This window comes from Buteo buteo, chromosome 2, assembly GCF_964188355.1.
Source record: "Buteo buteo chromosome 2, bButBut1.hap1.1, whole genome shotgun sequence".
Classification (NCBI taxonomy): Eukaryota; Metazoa; Chordata; class Aves; order Accipitriformes; family Accipitridae; genus Buteo; species Buteo buteo.
In genome coordinates, this window is record NC_134172.1 from 23,013,954 (window position 1) to 23,028,449 (window position 14,496).

The following is a 14,496-nucleotide window of genomic DNA, read 5'->3' on the forward strand; positions in this document are numbered from 1 at the left end:
AGGCTTGGTCTACCAGGGGATGGAGTCTTCTGCTTCATCCCTTCCCAAAGTCAAGACCCAGCAGCCTGCACTGGTATTTTCAGCTGGTTCTTGACCATAGTATTAAGCATGCCAGCCTGCCATCAGAAACTCTACTTCTGAGGAATGATCATGGGTCATCTGACTGCACTGAACGCTGCCACTTTTAGCATGGCACATAAGACATGACCAGTGAATCTAAATCTTAATGCTTTGAGACCCTGGCCATTCAATTAATTTTATTTTAATACCCAACCATATGTTAGATCCCTTTTATAATCTTAGGTCATCTTCTATCAACAGATCTGCCTAGACACATACAAGCAATCATACGCCACTGCATATATCTGTAACTATTCTTGCCTCTTTGTAATTGAACTGGTTGTGTGTTCCAGTGGTTCAGTCTGGGCGGACACTTCAGGACTTTACGACCATACAAAGTGAGGGTGAGGATATAAATAGCAATGACTCCTATTTTTCCATCCGTTTCCTTATCCAGTAGGTTTCAATGAATGACCACATGGAGGGGGGGAAACATTAGGTAGACCAACAGTGGTTCTTTCAGGGCTTGGCATTGCAGAGTGGCATGAATTTATTCTGGACCATGCTGTTCCTGCCCTCCACCAGAGGATACTGCTAGGGTTAGTTGCAATCTCTCCTTGCCTCACCTTTCTCCTAAAGTCTTATGTAATTAACCAGATGTGCCTTTCCTCTACTCTTGCAACAGAAATTGAGGTAGCTGTCTCTTTCCTAGAGAAATGCAACAGGTGGTAGAATTCAAAGTATCACAAGAAGCAATTTGCTTAGGTTTGCAGAAAATTAGAAGCTAGTGGATCTCAGCTTCTGTACACAAATAGAGATTTTTAACCTGAATCCAAGTTCCCCAAAATGCTATAACACTTGGCTTGGCCAGAAAATACCATCCAGATCCTCAGAGAGCCACAAAACAAATTCTTCCCCTTGTTGTTTTCTCTTGAAACTCTTGGTTTGAAGGCAGTCAAGTTGTTCTGATAAAAATCATGGCTTTACCAATGCATTTAAGCTGCCCTGTATGTTCCAAAAGACTAAAAAAAGATTAAAAAAAAATTGCATCAAGAAACTATGAATATCAAGAGCAATCTTAGCACTTTTTTTAAAGTACTAGCCAAATTATGAATTGCTTGTCAGCCTCTAACCTCCTCTAATACTTCCTGCACCAATACTTCCATGTACAATACCATAAAACTCCAAAGTTCACACCAACAGGTGAAGGTGGCTAAATGACACAGGATGGTAGATGAGACAAAATCTCAGCTATGTGTTCCTTGCACCACCCACATGCACCCAGACTAGCTACCTTGCAAACCTCCCATTCCTGAGCACGTTCTCCAGCCTTGACCATTATACAAGTCCTTGAAGCAACTGTTATTTACAACCTCAATTGACTGATCCTCACATTTGAGCATTCAGCTTCCTTCCACTGTCTGACCCTATATTTCTGTTAGGCAAAGCATCTACTACATCCTTAACCAGCACTGGTATAGCCACTGCACAGACAAGGGAGCACAAAAATCCTCACACCCTTAAAAATCTGTCTGTTCAATTACCATGTGTACCGTGGCCTGGTTGCCATGGAAGAAGTATACATTTATGGTCTTCTCACCAGAGCGTGTCCACTAATACAATGGAGAGAAATTTTTAATAGATTACAATCTTACTCATGCTTCTGACCAGTGCAAAATTCTTCACTAAAATAGAGATCAAATTCTAACCTTCTGGACACATCTGACTGTACATTAAGTTTCTTCTCCCTGCTCAGTTCACACAGCAATGAAACTATAAACGTGAACTTTGGCCTAGCCAGAGAACACCTCCACAAACACACATAGCTCTGCTCAATTTGGGGAGATTAATATGCTATACCCTGCACAGGCTTGCCTCTTCCATGGATACTACTCTGGTTTTGCTCTCCTAAGGATGCTGTTCTAGTTCTCTTCCTCATTCCTTTCTGGAACTGATGACGTGATCCCTTTTTCTGCTAGTGCTGCACCTGCTAACTCCTCTATGTCCTCTACAGCTTCTTCCTGCTGCAGAGCTGGCTCAGCCCTCTCCCGCTGCACTGAATCTTAATTTCTGAACTTGAGTGTTTGTGCACCAGAATGATGGAGGCACATGAATGAGCTGCATGCATACATGCCACTGTTGTTGTTGATGATTGCACCTAAGTGAAGCAAGTTAGAAAACTAGGTCTATTGGGGCTTGAGTGCAGACTTGCCCTATGAGGCAAGCTCTGTATAGTGTTCAGGCCAACTGGGAAAAAATTTTTAGTTCTCCTTTTTAATTTATAAGTGCACTCACCAAAAGTACAACCCTCAAGTTTTAATTCTGCAAAATAATGAAATGCCTTTGGTATGGGTAAATACTTTTTTTCCTCCTGATAAAATAGGTAAACCCTGAAGGAGGTGGTAAGTTCAATATTCTTAATTATCAGAAAGATGAAAAATACCATTTTGCAACATCACACACAGACTGACTTTTATACCAGGTATTATCTCAGTTCCTGTAGTACACCTACATCATCGGTCATTGCCATATTCCAAAAGGCAGCCTTTTCAAAGCAGCCTTTTAATTGTAGATATACAGTCACTCAGTAAAGGCTTCCACTAATGCCACTGCTAACTACTTTTCTCACAGCTCTTCATGTGCAGTGCAGATATAACATCTAATCCACCTAGATCTGAGATTTATAACTTTGCCTAGAAAAAGAAAAAAAAAGCTTCTATTTTCTTCTAAAGATAGTATTTCTCTCTAACATCATTAAAAATTGCTAGTGCAATTTTTTAAGGTAGGTGTATATCCCATACTCAGACAAAGCAGAAAAAATCCAAACATATCCAAAATGTCTTTGTAGCTTCCTGAAGAAAAGCATTTACATGTTCATGTGGTTCACAGTGTAATTAAAAGCCTCTTCAAAAAAGCCCACATGCACAAACTGAAATCCACAAATATGGATCTTGGGGAGCAGTTCCCTCCAAGGAAAGCCACCACTTGCCTGATTCTCAGGCAAGACAATAAAAACAACTTTCTGGCGACCTTGAACAAGGGTCCTTCCTCAAAAAGTAACACCTGTATGACTCTAAAATAGGCTGCTTCAAACAGTAATATCCCCTACTTTTTTGCTCTGTGTAGGGGTCGGCGTTCGGAAGATCTCGCGTTGTCACGGAAAGTTAGAGGGTTAGTCGCAGCCTTGTGATGTACCTGTAACCCCACCTCCCCTTGTTAGTATAAAAGGAATTAACTGCGCAATAAAAGCGGGAAGTTGGCGCTCACACTGTGTGTGTTATCTGTCTCTTTCCCTGGTCCGGGCCGACCAGTGATCTAAGCGTGGCACCTTGATATGTAGCGAATGCTACAGCTCTGGCATAGGAAAAAGCCCAAATGATAAATGAAATGATAAGATAATTAAGTCAATAGCCACATGACTTTACCTTTCCCTTCATAACAACACAGTCCTCTTGCCTGTTGTTTGCATGAGTGGGTTCTCCACGAAGCCACTTGGCATAGGTGACGGGTGTCCCATCGCTCCATTCAAAATACATCTGAACTTTGAGGTCATTCAACCCAATCCACAGCTCATCAGCTGGCTCTAAAACATACGATTAACAAGGTTGATAACAGTCCTTTTATACGATGTGAAGCCTTATCTTCACGGAATGGAAAATAATTTATTCTCAGGAAGTTTAAAAGGCAGTCAGAGGAAATTAAAGCTCCCTGTTTCATAAAGACAGCAGACTGTTCCTCATATACCCACTCCAGTTATGAGGAAAGGCCACTCATTATAGTGGCAATACGAGTGTTTAACTTTGTATAAAACAGCAAAAATACTCTCTTTGTTGAATTATGTTACAACACAGCTAGGTTCATTCCTTTTTTCCAGTTCACAACTCTTGTAATGAGATGAATAAACACTTAAATAAAATGCTACCTCCCCTTTGCCTCCTACCTTTAGTATAGTGAAGAAAGAAGTGCCTTCTTTTCTAATGCTCAGACACCCAGTGTTGACTTTTACAGCTGACAACTAGAGTACCTGCAAGTTTTCCTATTACAGGTGTTCCTATATTTTATTTCGTTTCAGAGCGAAATGAAATTCATGTAGTTGTTGGAATTTTCAGTTTACAGTTAACGGAGTTAACTGCTGGTTTTTGGCTGGAATGAAAGTGCAGGACTGATCAAAGATGTTACTTTATGGCAGCTGTTTCTTAAAGGTTTATTTGCCTGTGCTTAAAATTCTCCACTCTATTGCTACTATAATGTTCATACCTAGTTGTGTTCTGAATAGACTATTTGAATAAGGAGGATTAAAATTTGGGCATTTATAATCAGTCTGAACTCCATCATCATCAAAGAATATTCCTCTCTAGAACTGATTTTATGACTTTGTTCAGTGCAATTGGCATTTCTTGAATTATTATTTAATTTTTTATTTATAGTCTGTCATCCAGCCTATGCTAAAGGCAGCAGGTTTTCCTTTTTTTTACAGCACATGGCTCAGATCACGCTGACCAACTACATGCACAGTCCTTTCCTTAGATAGCAGTCTTTCCAAGCAGAGTATGAACTACTTGGTTGCTAGATCTTACTCATGAGTATTTTTCATGAATGATAGGGAGACTACTTTACTTTTTAACATTTTTCCACCACTTATGACCTTGCATTTCTACAACCCATCTACAGCACTCAGAGGTTTCTCCTGTTTAGTTTGTTGTCATAGTTTTTGCCTTCTTCCATAAGTCTTCCTCTAACATCCTATATCCAGACTGACCACAGACAACCTGATAATGAAGTCACCCAGGAAATTAAAAATGGGATTGTGAGCCCACTGGGAAAAGACATCAGCTGCAGGAGTGGGTCTCTCAATGGAACTATAATTGTTTCTTCTCTGTTGCTGCTGTCACTAGACACAGAAGTGACTGTAAAACAGTTAAAAGTCATTGCCATCAAGGCAATCCTTTCTGATTAACACATTTCAGATGGAGGTTTTCCTAGATACTCCCACAACTTAAAACTCTTGTGACATTTCTCCCATCTGCTAGTTACAGGAACATGGAAGCTTCCCATTTTGACCAACCAAGCTGCTACAAAAGTCACCCTCCCAGCCTGTCAGTTTAATGGAATCAACTCTCTCTCCTTTCTCTTTCCCTCCCTTGTCTCTCCCATCTTTAGTATACCTAAGTATGATCAGCCCTCATAGGTCATCTATACTGTCCTTACCATCCCTCCCCCAATAAGACGGGCTCAGATTCACAGGACGTCAGGCTCCATTTTCATCAACATCACATCTCAGTACCCTCCTTTAAACTCTCCTCTGCAACCAAAATTGTAACCTGTTCCAATTCCACTGTCCATCATGCTCTCATTCCCTCCTTAGCTACCTCCATCCATGCTCTCTAATTTCTTTTTTGTTTAGTTATTTGTTAAAATTTTTCTGACTGAGTTTATTGAGCACCCAGCATAGCAAAGGCCTCATCCATGGCCAGACCTCCTACTGTGGTGGGCTCACACCATGGTAATATGAACAGCATTCTTTAACAAAATGATTACATCAAAGTCATCTAAATAAGCCATGCAAATCAGAAATGGCCAAGAGCCATTTCTGGTTCTGTGGACCTTCCTCCTGCATAACATTTTCTCCTCTGAAGAAGAAATGCTGTCATAGAGTATTGCACTCATCTCTAAAGCTGGGTGACTAAATACCAAGAGGTTTTTTTCCCAGCCACTTGTAAATAAGCTGTTTCCCACTCTCTCAGACATGCACTGGGCCACTTTTGTGCTATATCACATGCTGGACTTCTGTGTAAATATCCAGAATGCACTTCTTTATTCTTCTTCATGTTCCTCTCTAAAGTTCTCTTTGTGGGTGATGCCAACAAAAGCTCAGCTACTATGACAAAATTCATTTTATTGTACCGCTTCTTCCTTTGTTTTATCATAGGACTGTGAATTGTTTGGCACAAAGATAGATATTTGTTCTTTCTGTACAGCACTTATTGCAGCAGAGTTCTGATGCAGACAAGATTTTCTAGGCACTGCAATACATGGTGTTCTCATCTCAGTGGTGAACAAGGGTGATCTGATACTGTCATAAACTCCCTTAAAAGACTTGTTTACTTGTTCCAGTTTTACTCCTCTGAAAAGAATGCTTTCAAAATAGCCTGTTGCAGTGAGTGTGCCATATGTGAGAAGCCTGGTTTCCTTCAGGACTATTTGCCTTTCAGAAACATTCACTTCTACAAAAACAGTGCAGCATAGTCAGTTCAGGAAAGGTCTCTGGAGAATGCATTAAACTATGAAATAGTCTACTTTGAAGGAGTAAGGTGAAAATACAGAAAAATTCCTTTAAAGCGTAATTTCTTTCAAATGTCCTAATGTCTCGTCAAGAGGTCCCACCTTTCCTAATAATGTCCTTTGAAAAAGAGTAAAAGTTTCATATTGTTCATGAAAGAACAACAAATCACTCTTTCAGGAATGTGAGGACAAGCATAAGTTGCCATGGAGTTGGCTAGGATACAAAACTAAAGCTATTTTATGATTGCCACACCAAGATTGCTGTTACACTGCAGCTCAAAGCGGCTTACTGCACTTTCAGTGAAGGATAAACTAACTCACACTTACCTGGCACTAAAAGCACATGCAGGATCAGTTACTGCAAAGAAGCATACATAGGTGTGAACATGCTCCTCCTGACAGTAACTGATCCTACATGCAAAATCAAGTTCATGTAAAGCAATAGCAACCACAAAATTGACTCAGCATCAGCATGGTTGCATCTCCCCTAATGAACACACAGCATCTGTAGCTTAACTTGCCTTGCAACAACTTGAATGTGTGCTCAGAAACCAAGTGCCTAAGTACCATGTTTAATTTGGGGCACATCTGAATCCACATACTGGGACAAACAGCTTCCTTTTTCAAAAGAAACCCAAGCAGCATGACTTGAAAAATAAGGACATGACAGTGCTGGTAGTAGGACCCAGATCTTCCCAAACTGTCTTTGACCAACAGACTTTGCTTCCCCTCATCTATCTTTGTAGACCAATAGAAAAAATCCTTCCAGCTTCTGAAAAGGTTGAAAATTGTTTTAATCTGTATAAAAGGAGGTAGAAGCAGACCCTAAGAAATAGAGTTTGGGGTTGATGCAATTCACAACATTGACCACAGATTTTCTGTGACAGTAGAGTTTGGGGTTTGTGCTCTTATTGTGTTTCTTTTCTTCCAAAGATTTTTTAAATTTAAAATTTATCTCCTTCTGCACCCTGTGATCAGGAAAATTCTTTTTTTTAAACAGTCTCCTCCTTCTTCTAATAGGTAAGACATATTCAAAACTCTTTATTTTCTTAGTATACATATATGTAAGTTATTGTAAAAAAATACTCACGGTACCCAAGCTGAGAAATAACAAAGCTGTACTCTTCAACATTATGGATGCTCGCCAGATCCCCATCCTCTTTCCTGCAAGATGTTAGAGCATCTTTCCATATTTTGGGGTCCCTGTGAATTATGTAGCAGTGACCAGCATATGACATCCATTGATCAGGACATCTAATAGGCACATTAGTCTCTGAAAAGAAAAATTACCATGAAGGGTTTCAGAATTCTATTCTTAACTAAAGACTGAAAAGCTCATAAGGAAAGGTTTAACACAAAAATTAATTATATATTTTCTTCATGAAGAACAGCACAGCGGAAAAATATGTACAGGGATAATAATCTGCATGCATGATTAAAAGTTGAAACTTTCAGATTTTTAAACACTACTACAGTTGCAAACAAGTGCTTGAATCTTGTGAAAAGACAGAATTAAAAATAACCATAAACCACAGTTTTTACTTTTATATGCATGCATACATACATACTCAAAGGTAAGGTTTGCAGAGCTGTGCTTTATCATTTTTCTGCACTCATGTCAGCATTACTCTTTCTCCTCCACGCTGTATAGCTATATGTTAAGAACCTGGGCTTACAAAACATATTTATGAGGGTAATTTTTTTCCACAAACCTTAGGCATTTTACGGATTAGCCCCATTTGCTAGACTAGCAAAGGAGAAACAACTGGTTCTACAAGATCACAAGAGAACCTGAATAAGAATACTGCTTTTAGGAATCCTTTTTAAAAGCTTCATTGAGAAAATTATACTGTCAAAGTAAATGATTTATGCTTAAAACTCACTTTTAAAAGTTCAACAGAACAACACCAGAGTACTCCAAACAACCACATTGCTGTTCAGCAAACAATTCAGCCTTGATAGGAGTGCCACCCAAACATACAATAAACAGAATATTGCTGTTGCAGAAACAAATTATGATTCTTGCTGCACTTTATTTATAATCAGCAGATGGGTTTAGCAAACACCAATACATAGAGTAGAACAAGGACAGCAGTTTTGCAGAAATTCTGTTGGCAAAAAAAATTTGTGTTTTTCAGGGAAGGAGAAGCAATGTGTTTGTGTATAACAGTGGGGTATATTCTGTAGAAATATTTAAGTAGGCATCCAAAGTAATGACCAGTCAGGCCCACATTGCAAGCACATATCCTGTTTCAACTGGAATATGTTGATGATTAGTAGATACTTGGTGTCACAACGCAGATTTCTAGCACAGCTACAAACAGTGTCTGCTGCAGTTTGCAGACCTGCCTCAAAAAAGTGCTAGCATGTTCTCACAAAGTTTAAGTAAAACTGAACTTTGTCAGCCCATGAGAAGGGGCTCAGTGCTTGGTCAGAGCCCTGTCAATCCTGCCACAGGAGAGGAAGAACTGGAATAGTGAGTGGGGGAACCCTGGAAAAACAAACTCTATGGATGTAGTGGTGTTGAGAGAAATGAGAGACGACAGAGGTGGCAAATGCTGTTAAGGTTTTAACATCTGTTAAGGTAAAAGAGGTTAGTCTGATGCTTCAGACAGCTGCCTAATTTGTTCTATGTCTGGTCTCAGCTCTGAACGTATGCATTTTACAGTGCTTTGTGTGAGAGACTGAAAGAGTTAATGACTCAAAAATTGTGGTGGGGCAAGTTCACAGAAGGGGGAAGGCGTGCTGGAGGGTGCACAGCTCCCTGTTCTGATAAGCTGTTCTGATACAAAGATCAAACAATGGCCACGTCTGCAAGGAAGGAGAAGTTACTCCCCAAACTACCCCAAAGCCTAAAGGCTCACAAACTACTTATTAGCCTAATAAGTTCGACTGCCTGCCCGAAGGAGGGGCAAGGATGTCCTTTTATCAAAAAGGACACAAACTGAAGCCCCAGGTGTGCAAGCCCACCAGAACTGGACCCCTCCTCTGACTGAACCAATGCTGGACCCAGGACTAGTGAAATCTTTCTCTCTTCCTTTTTCTCTCTCTGTCTTCTTCTCTCTTTCTTTTTCCTTTTCCACAATCCCTACACCTCATCCGTTTCAAGACATAAACTGTTGACCAAGTCTGAGACTAAGAGTGGATCCAGCCACACCTGGGCCCTTCTCTGATGAGGACTCTAGAAAGCAAGGGGGTCTGCTCTGAGCCTCATGACTTGACGGGCGGGATCTCCTTATTCCCTGAATTGATGTATATGGTTACCCTGGGTTACACAGTTTACAGAAGTAGTCTTATGCCAATTCCTGTTGTGAGAAACCCTGCCACCTACTACCACGCCTCCCCAGTTCAGTTTGCTTCTGTCATGAATAAAATCTTTAACTGATTGTTTGGTGTCATTTCACCTTAATTTAGCCAGAGGGAATTTTGAATTAAACACGACTCCCTGCTCTGTCCAGTCTGGGTCATGACACTTTGCTGTAACAGTCAGAGAACAGCTTTGAAAAAAAATCTAGGCATATATCCACCTCCAACACACTTAGTGCACCCTTCTGCTAACTGTAAACACTGAATAGAACAGACATCAGCAGTTCCGACATAGCTACAAAGACAGTCACAAGGGTATTTATTCCCGAGTGAGTCCATGAGAGTTTCTTTTTCCAACCAAAGGAGACTGAGACTATTACTGTAAACACTAAAACAGCTATGGCAAGGTGGGAGAATCTTTTGTTTGTAAATCCAGTAACAGCAGGGAATTTGTTGCAGGCCGCAAAACAAGAAAAGCAGCTGACAGTCTAGTTTCTTTGGTGCAAGTCTTATTGAATGACATAGCTGGGGATTTCTCAGTAAGAGAAAGTCTTCAGTTCTTCATTTCCAGTAGTCAGCAAAAATTAAGTCTGTGCTTCCCTATTCTTTCTTTAAAGACAGTACATGAGAACGCAAAGCCATACAATCTATTTTTTCATCCTAATGGAAACAAGTACTACTCCCTGAACTTCATTTGACTTAAGCAAAAGAAGCAATTCAAATTACAAGTAAGATGTTACAAAGGAAATCACATTGATGTGTAAAAAATGTTATCCCAAATGTCTAGCTGATTAATTTACTGTGGAATAGATCAAGATAGAGAAATGAAGTATGCAAGCATTGAATGATTATTTTGCAAATAGAGAGCAAATACTTTTGTAAACTGTAAGCTTGGCTTCCTGAAGTCTGAAGATCTCACAGTGATTGCCTTGGGCGTCTAAAAGGGTGAAAGCAATAGCTGAAATTTGTCTTGTAATTCAGGGATTCAAATTTCTACCTCTCACACCCATCTTCTGTGGCATGATAAGAGAGACCTCACACAGCAGTCACAACAGTGATGCTAAGAGCACTTATTTCCTCTAATTGAATGTTTCATGAAACATTTAGAAACAATACTTTAAGGTCGCTACACCCTGTTGGATTGGAATGAAATCTATTTTGGAAGTCACTTGGTGGAGATAGACAGACAGACAGCCTTTCCTTCGACAATTAAGTTAAAAAATAAGCAAGTTTTGCAGGTGAAAGTAACAGGTTCCTATTAATCCACTTTGCTGTATTACAGGGCAAATGCTTTGAAGCCCTAAGAGTCTGCATTACTCAGATGTATACAATGATGTGGCCCCCTGCTGGAAAAAACACTTCTGCTACAAAAAAATGTACAGCTGTTGGCTTTGTGAAAATCTTCATCTGCAACAAAAATAAATATTGTGTAACGATTTTTCTCTACTTTGTTTTGGACACAAGCATGATTATATTCTGTTGTAAAGTGTTCTTCTGTCACACAGTCCTTGCATACTGCCTTGTTAGACTTAATTGTAACTTCTAGGGTTAAAATTTCAAAGGATTGCCTCTGTGTTTAATGTTAAATGCACATCTAAGTGTATGTATGAATTTGTGATTAATTTATTTCTTGACTCAGGAGCCCTAGTCAGGAAAACATCATCTGCCATGAGTTTTCCTTTACATCATTAGAAGCTGAGGGCACTTAACACCTTGCATGATTGCATGGTTATTCCTTTTATGACTTCCCCCCATGGGACATTTTGGAAAATATTTTATGAAGAGAATCACTGCCAATTTCTGGTTAATCTGTCACCATGTTTACTCAGCAATTTCTGTACAATTGAAAACTTTTGTCTCATTTCTGTTCTTCCTCCAAATTACTAGGAAAATGGGAGGCTGGAGGGGGGAGGGGGGAGAATCAAAAGCCTAATGGATAAGAAAGAAATGGCCATTAGACCCCCCAAAACTGAATTTAAATCTAAATAAGACAGCAGCCAGTATTGAGTTGATAGTATATTTATAGGCATCAGTGTTTAAGAACTGATGTATGAAACCTGAAAAGCTGAGCAGTAGCCAATTGAACAATCTAAGACAACCTATATAAATTAGCTATGTGGTTATCAGCAGTATACAAATCCTTACAAATCTTTACATCTTAATTTAGGAAATAATTAAAATATGCACTGAAGTCCTCAGCTAAGGCAACAAATATGCTTGATTTCAATACTGAAGTATTAATTTAATTAATTTAAGTATTAAATATTGATTTCAATATTTAATTAACCAGACACTAGCTCATTCTTGTGTTTTTTTCTCTTAGCAATAAAGCCAAACAATTAGGCAGAAGTCTGTGTCCTAAGTGTTTTTGAATGGACTGGTTATATATTGGCAAAAGCAGGAAAAACATTCAAAAACATGTTTTTTAAGCCAAATGTCAAACACTGAGTTTCCAAAATATCTGGTTTGCCAATAATGCATATTAATAAATGGAGTGGAAATCCATTAATGGTTTAGCTTTCTGCTTCTAAAACCTATACAAAATCATGTCAGTGGATTTAGGAGATACCTGTATGTCCTGGAAAGAGAAAGAAACTTGGAAAGAACAGAAAGAAGGAGTGATGAAACTAAGGAATAAGTTACAAGGTTTTTATAGTACACAGAGAGATAATAACAACAAAACAAGTCTAAATAAAGCTATGAAAACTTATCCCTGTTTTGTCTTTCCTATATATATTAGGCAAGTGCCAGAATTGCATTTCTTCTGAAAAAGTGTCTGTATATATATAATTTAAATAATTCCATTAAAAAGTTAAATATTTTTAATATATTTCTATATCTATTTATTCATAAACATATATATATAAAAATTATTTAACCCTCTCAAAAGAATTTTAAAAAATTCCTCTAGTCCACTACCAACCTGCACTGGCAAAATTTCTTTCTTACTTTCATAAGTAGTAAAAATGACAGCAAGAAGAAATAGATTAGTTTCAGTGAGTACATGGGGTTTTAGATAATTACATCTTTTTTTAAAAAACATTAAATTATTTCTCTTTTTATTTTATGAAAAAAATCTGATAGTTCTCTTGGTTTTGGAAAAGAGAACTCCACCATTTCTGCAATTTAGAACTCAATGCTACCGAAGAAAGATTACTACAGAGGAATTAGGGAGGCCAGAACAAAAAGGAAGTACACACTGTTCACTTTTACAGGGAATCTTGGTCAAGCCACAGTCTGCAGAGACCTTTGCGTGGTTTTACCATGTGCAATAACACATACCTATTAGAATTACAGATAAAAAACACTGGTCATTACTAATTTGTTGAGGGTTTATTACCAAACCTACCTGTAGGAATAATGAAAGATTCTAAAGTAGCATTTCCTCGTTTACAAATATAGCCAAGTTTCTGATCACATTCCCGATTCTCCCACTTAGCACCTTTGCCAGGATTTAATGCTGCACAGATTTTTCCAGGTTCTGGAGAAGGGTGTCCTTAAAAAAAAAAAACAAAACAAAACCTCAGCAACAACAAAGTATAAGCACATCACGATTACCCTCCCAATTACTCTCACATTCTAACCTGCTCCATGCTTTAATTATAAAATACATTAACATATAGACAATTGTGATACTCCACAGTCATTTAGACTGAACAGGGCAGTTCATTCCCTTAAGAGATATTTTTTCACAGCAACCACGAGTTGAGATATTTATCCAGTTCACAATTTAACAACCTCTTCACAGGTTCAAAGTCTTGATGGAAAGTATTACAGTGCACCTATTTATTTTGTTTGAGTTCTTTCCCTTTCTAAATGAAGAATGTCTAAACTCCAGAGCAAAATCTTTAGGTGAAAAAACTGTTCAGTAAGCTAGTCAAATTCTGTACTAAGTATAACAGTAAAGGCAGAAAAATAATAAGTAATTATTTTGCTAAGGTGAACTTCTTGTCCGCTTATCTAAACAATACAACAATTGCAGGATATTTGGATGTTTTCAGCTGAAGATTAGCATTAGCACTGACAGAAACATCTAGAAGAAAAGTAGAACCTGTAGAAGAGAACAAATTTCTGCAATAAACCAGATGAACTTTTCAAGATCTGGTCTAATGTGATTAAACTTCATATCGATTTTCTTTCATTTCTGTACACATGCCACTATACTACATAACAAGCAAGTGTCAATACTGCTCAGCAATAAACACAGCAAAACAATATTTTTTAGTATGCAAGATTGTTCACTGAAAATTTTCTTACAACATTACAATTTCATTACCTTAGATTACAGTTAGTCTTATATTTGAGGTCATGTTATAGCTTCTTCCCATAGGAGAAAAAGATATGCTTACTTCAAAAATACAAATTTAAATTGTTTTAATGCACAAAAATGTTCAGCTGTTAGGCATTTGGGAGTTAGCTCTCCCAAATGCCTAACCAGCATAATTCTGGTTTAAATGTTGATAACTTAGTTCCCATGTTTTTTTGTTGTTTATTTAGGGCTAGTGAGATGGAAGAATATGAAGCTTCCACAAATTCTTTTAAAATATACTAGTGGAAGAACAGACAGCTCTTGAACATTGAGGGTAATGGGGATGAGGTAGAGGTAGGCTGACTAAAGCAAAGTCATGAAGGAGCTAGCACAAATATAAAATATATTATATGAATTTAAGAGTATTATCTTTGAATGAAATTAAGGAAAATAAGGAGTTAAAGATAAATGGAGCCCATTTTGGTTACACCAAACCCCCAATTCTTTACAGGACAACTGAGAGTTGTCTGTAGTTTTAACAGTCATGAACAGCTCCCCTTGCTGCTTTGGCTCTACGTCACAATCAGTTTTCCCCCACT

General features: G+C 38.3%; 1 protein-coding gene across 1 annotated transcript in view; it reads right to left on the minus strand.

Annotated features, from left to right (window-relative positions):
• The window catches only part of LOC142040352 (macrophage mannose receptor 1-like), a 64,216-nt gene that overhangs the window by 34,421 nt on the left and 15,299 nt on the right, over window positions 1–14,496 (minus strand). The window contains 3 exon segments of the mRNA XM_075048167.1: window positions 3,486–3,643; window positions 7,433–7,615; window positions 12,998–13,144. Of these exon segments, the coding sequence (XP_074904268.1) occupies window positions 3,486–3,643; window positions 7,433–7,615; window positions 12,998–13,144 (488 nt within the window).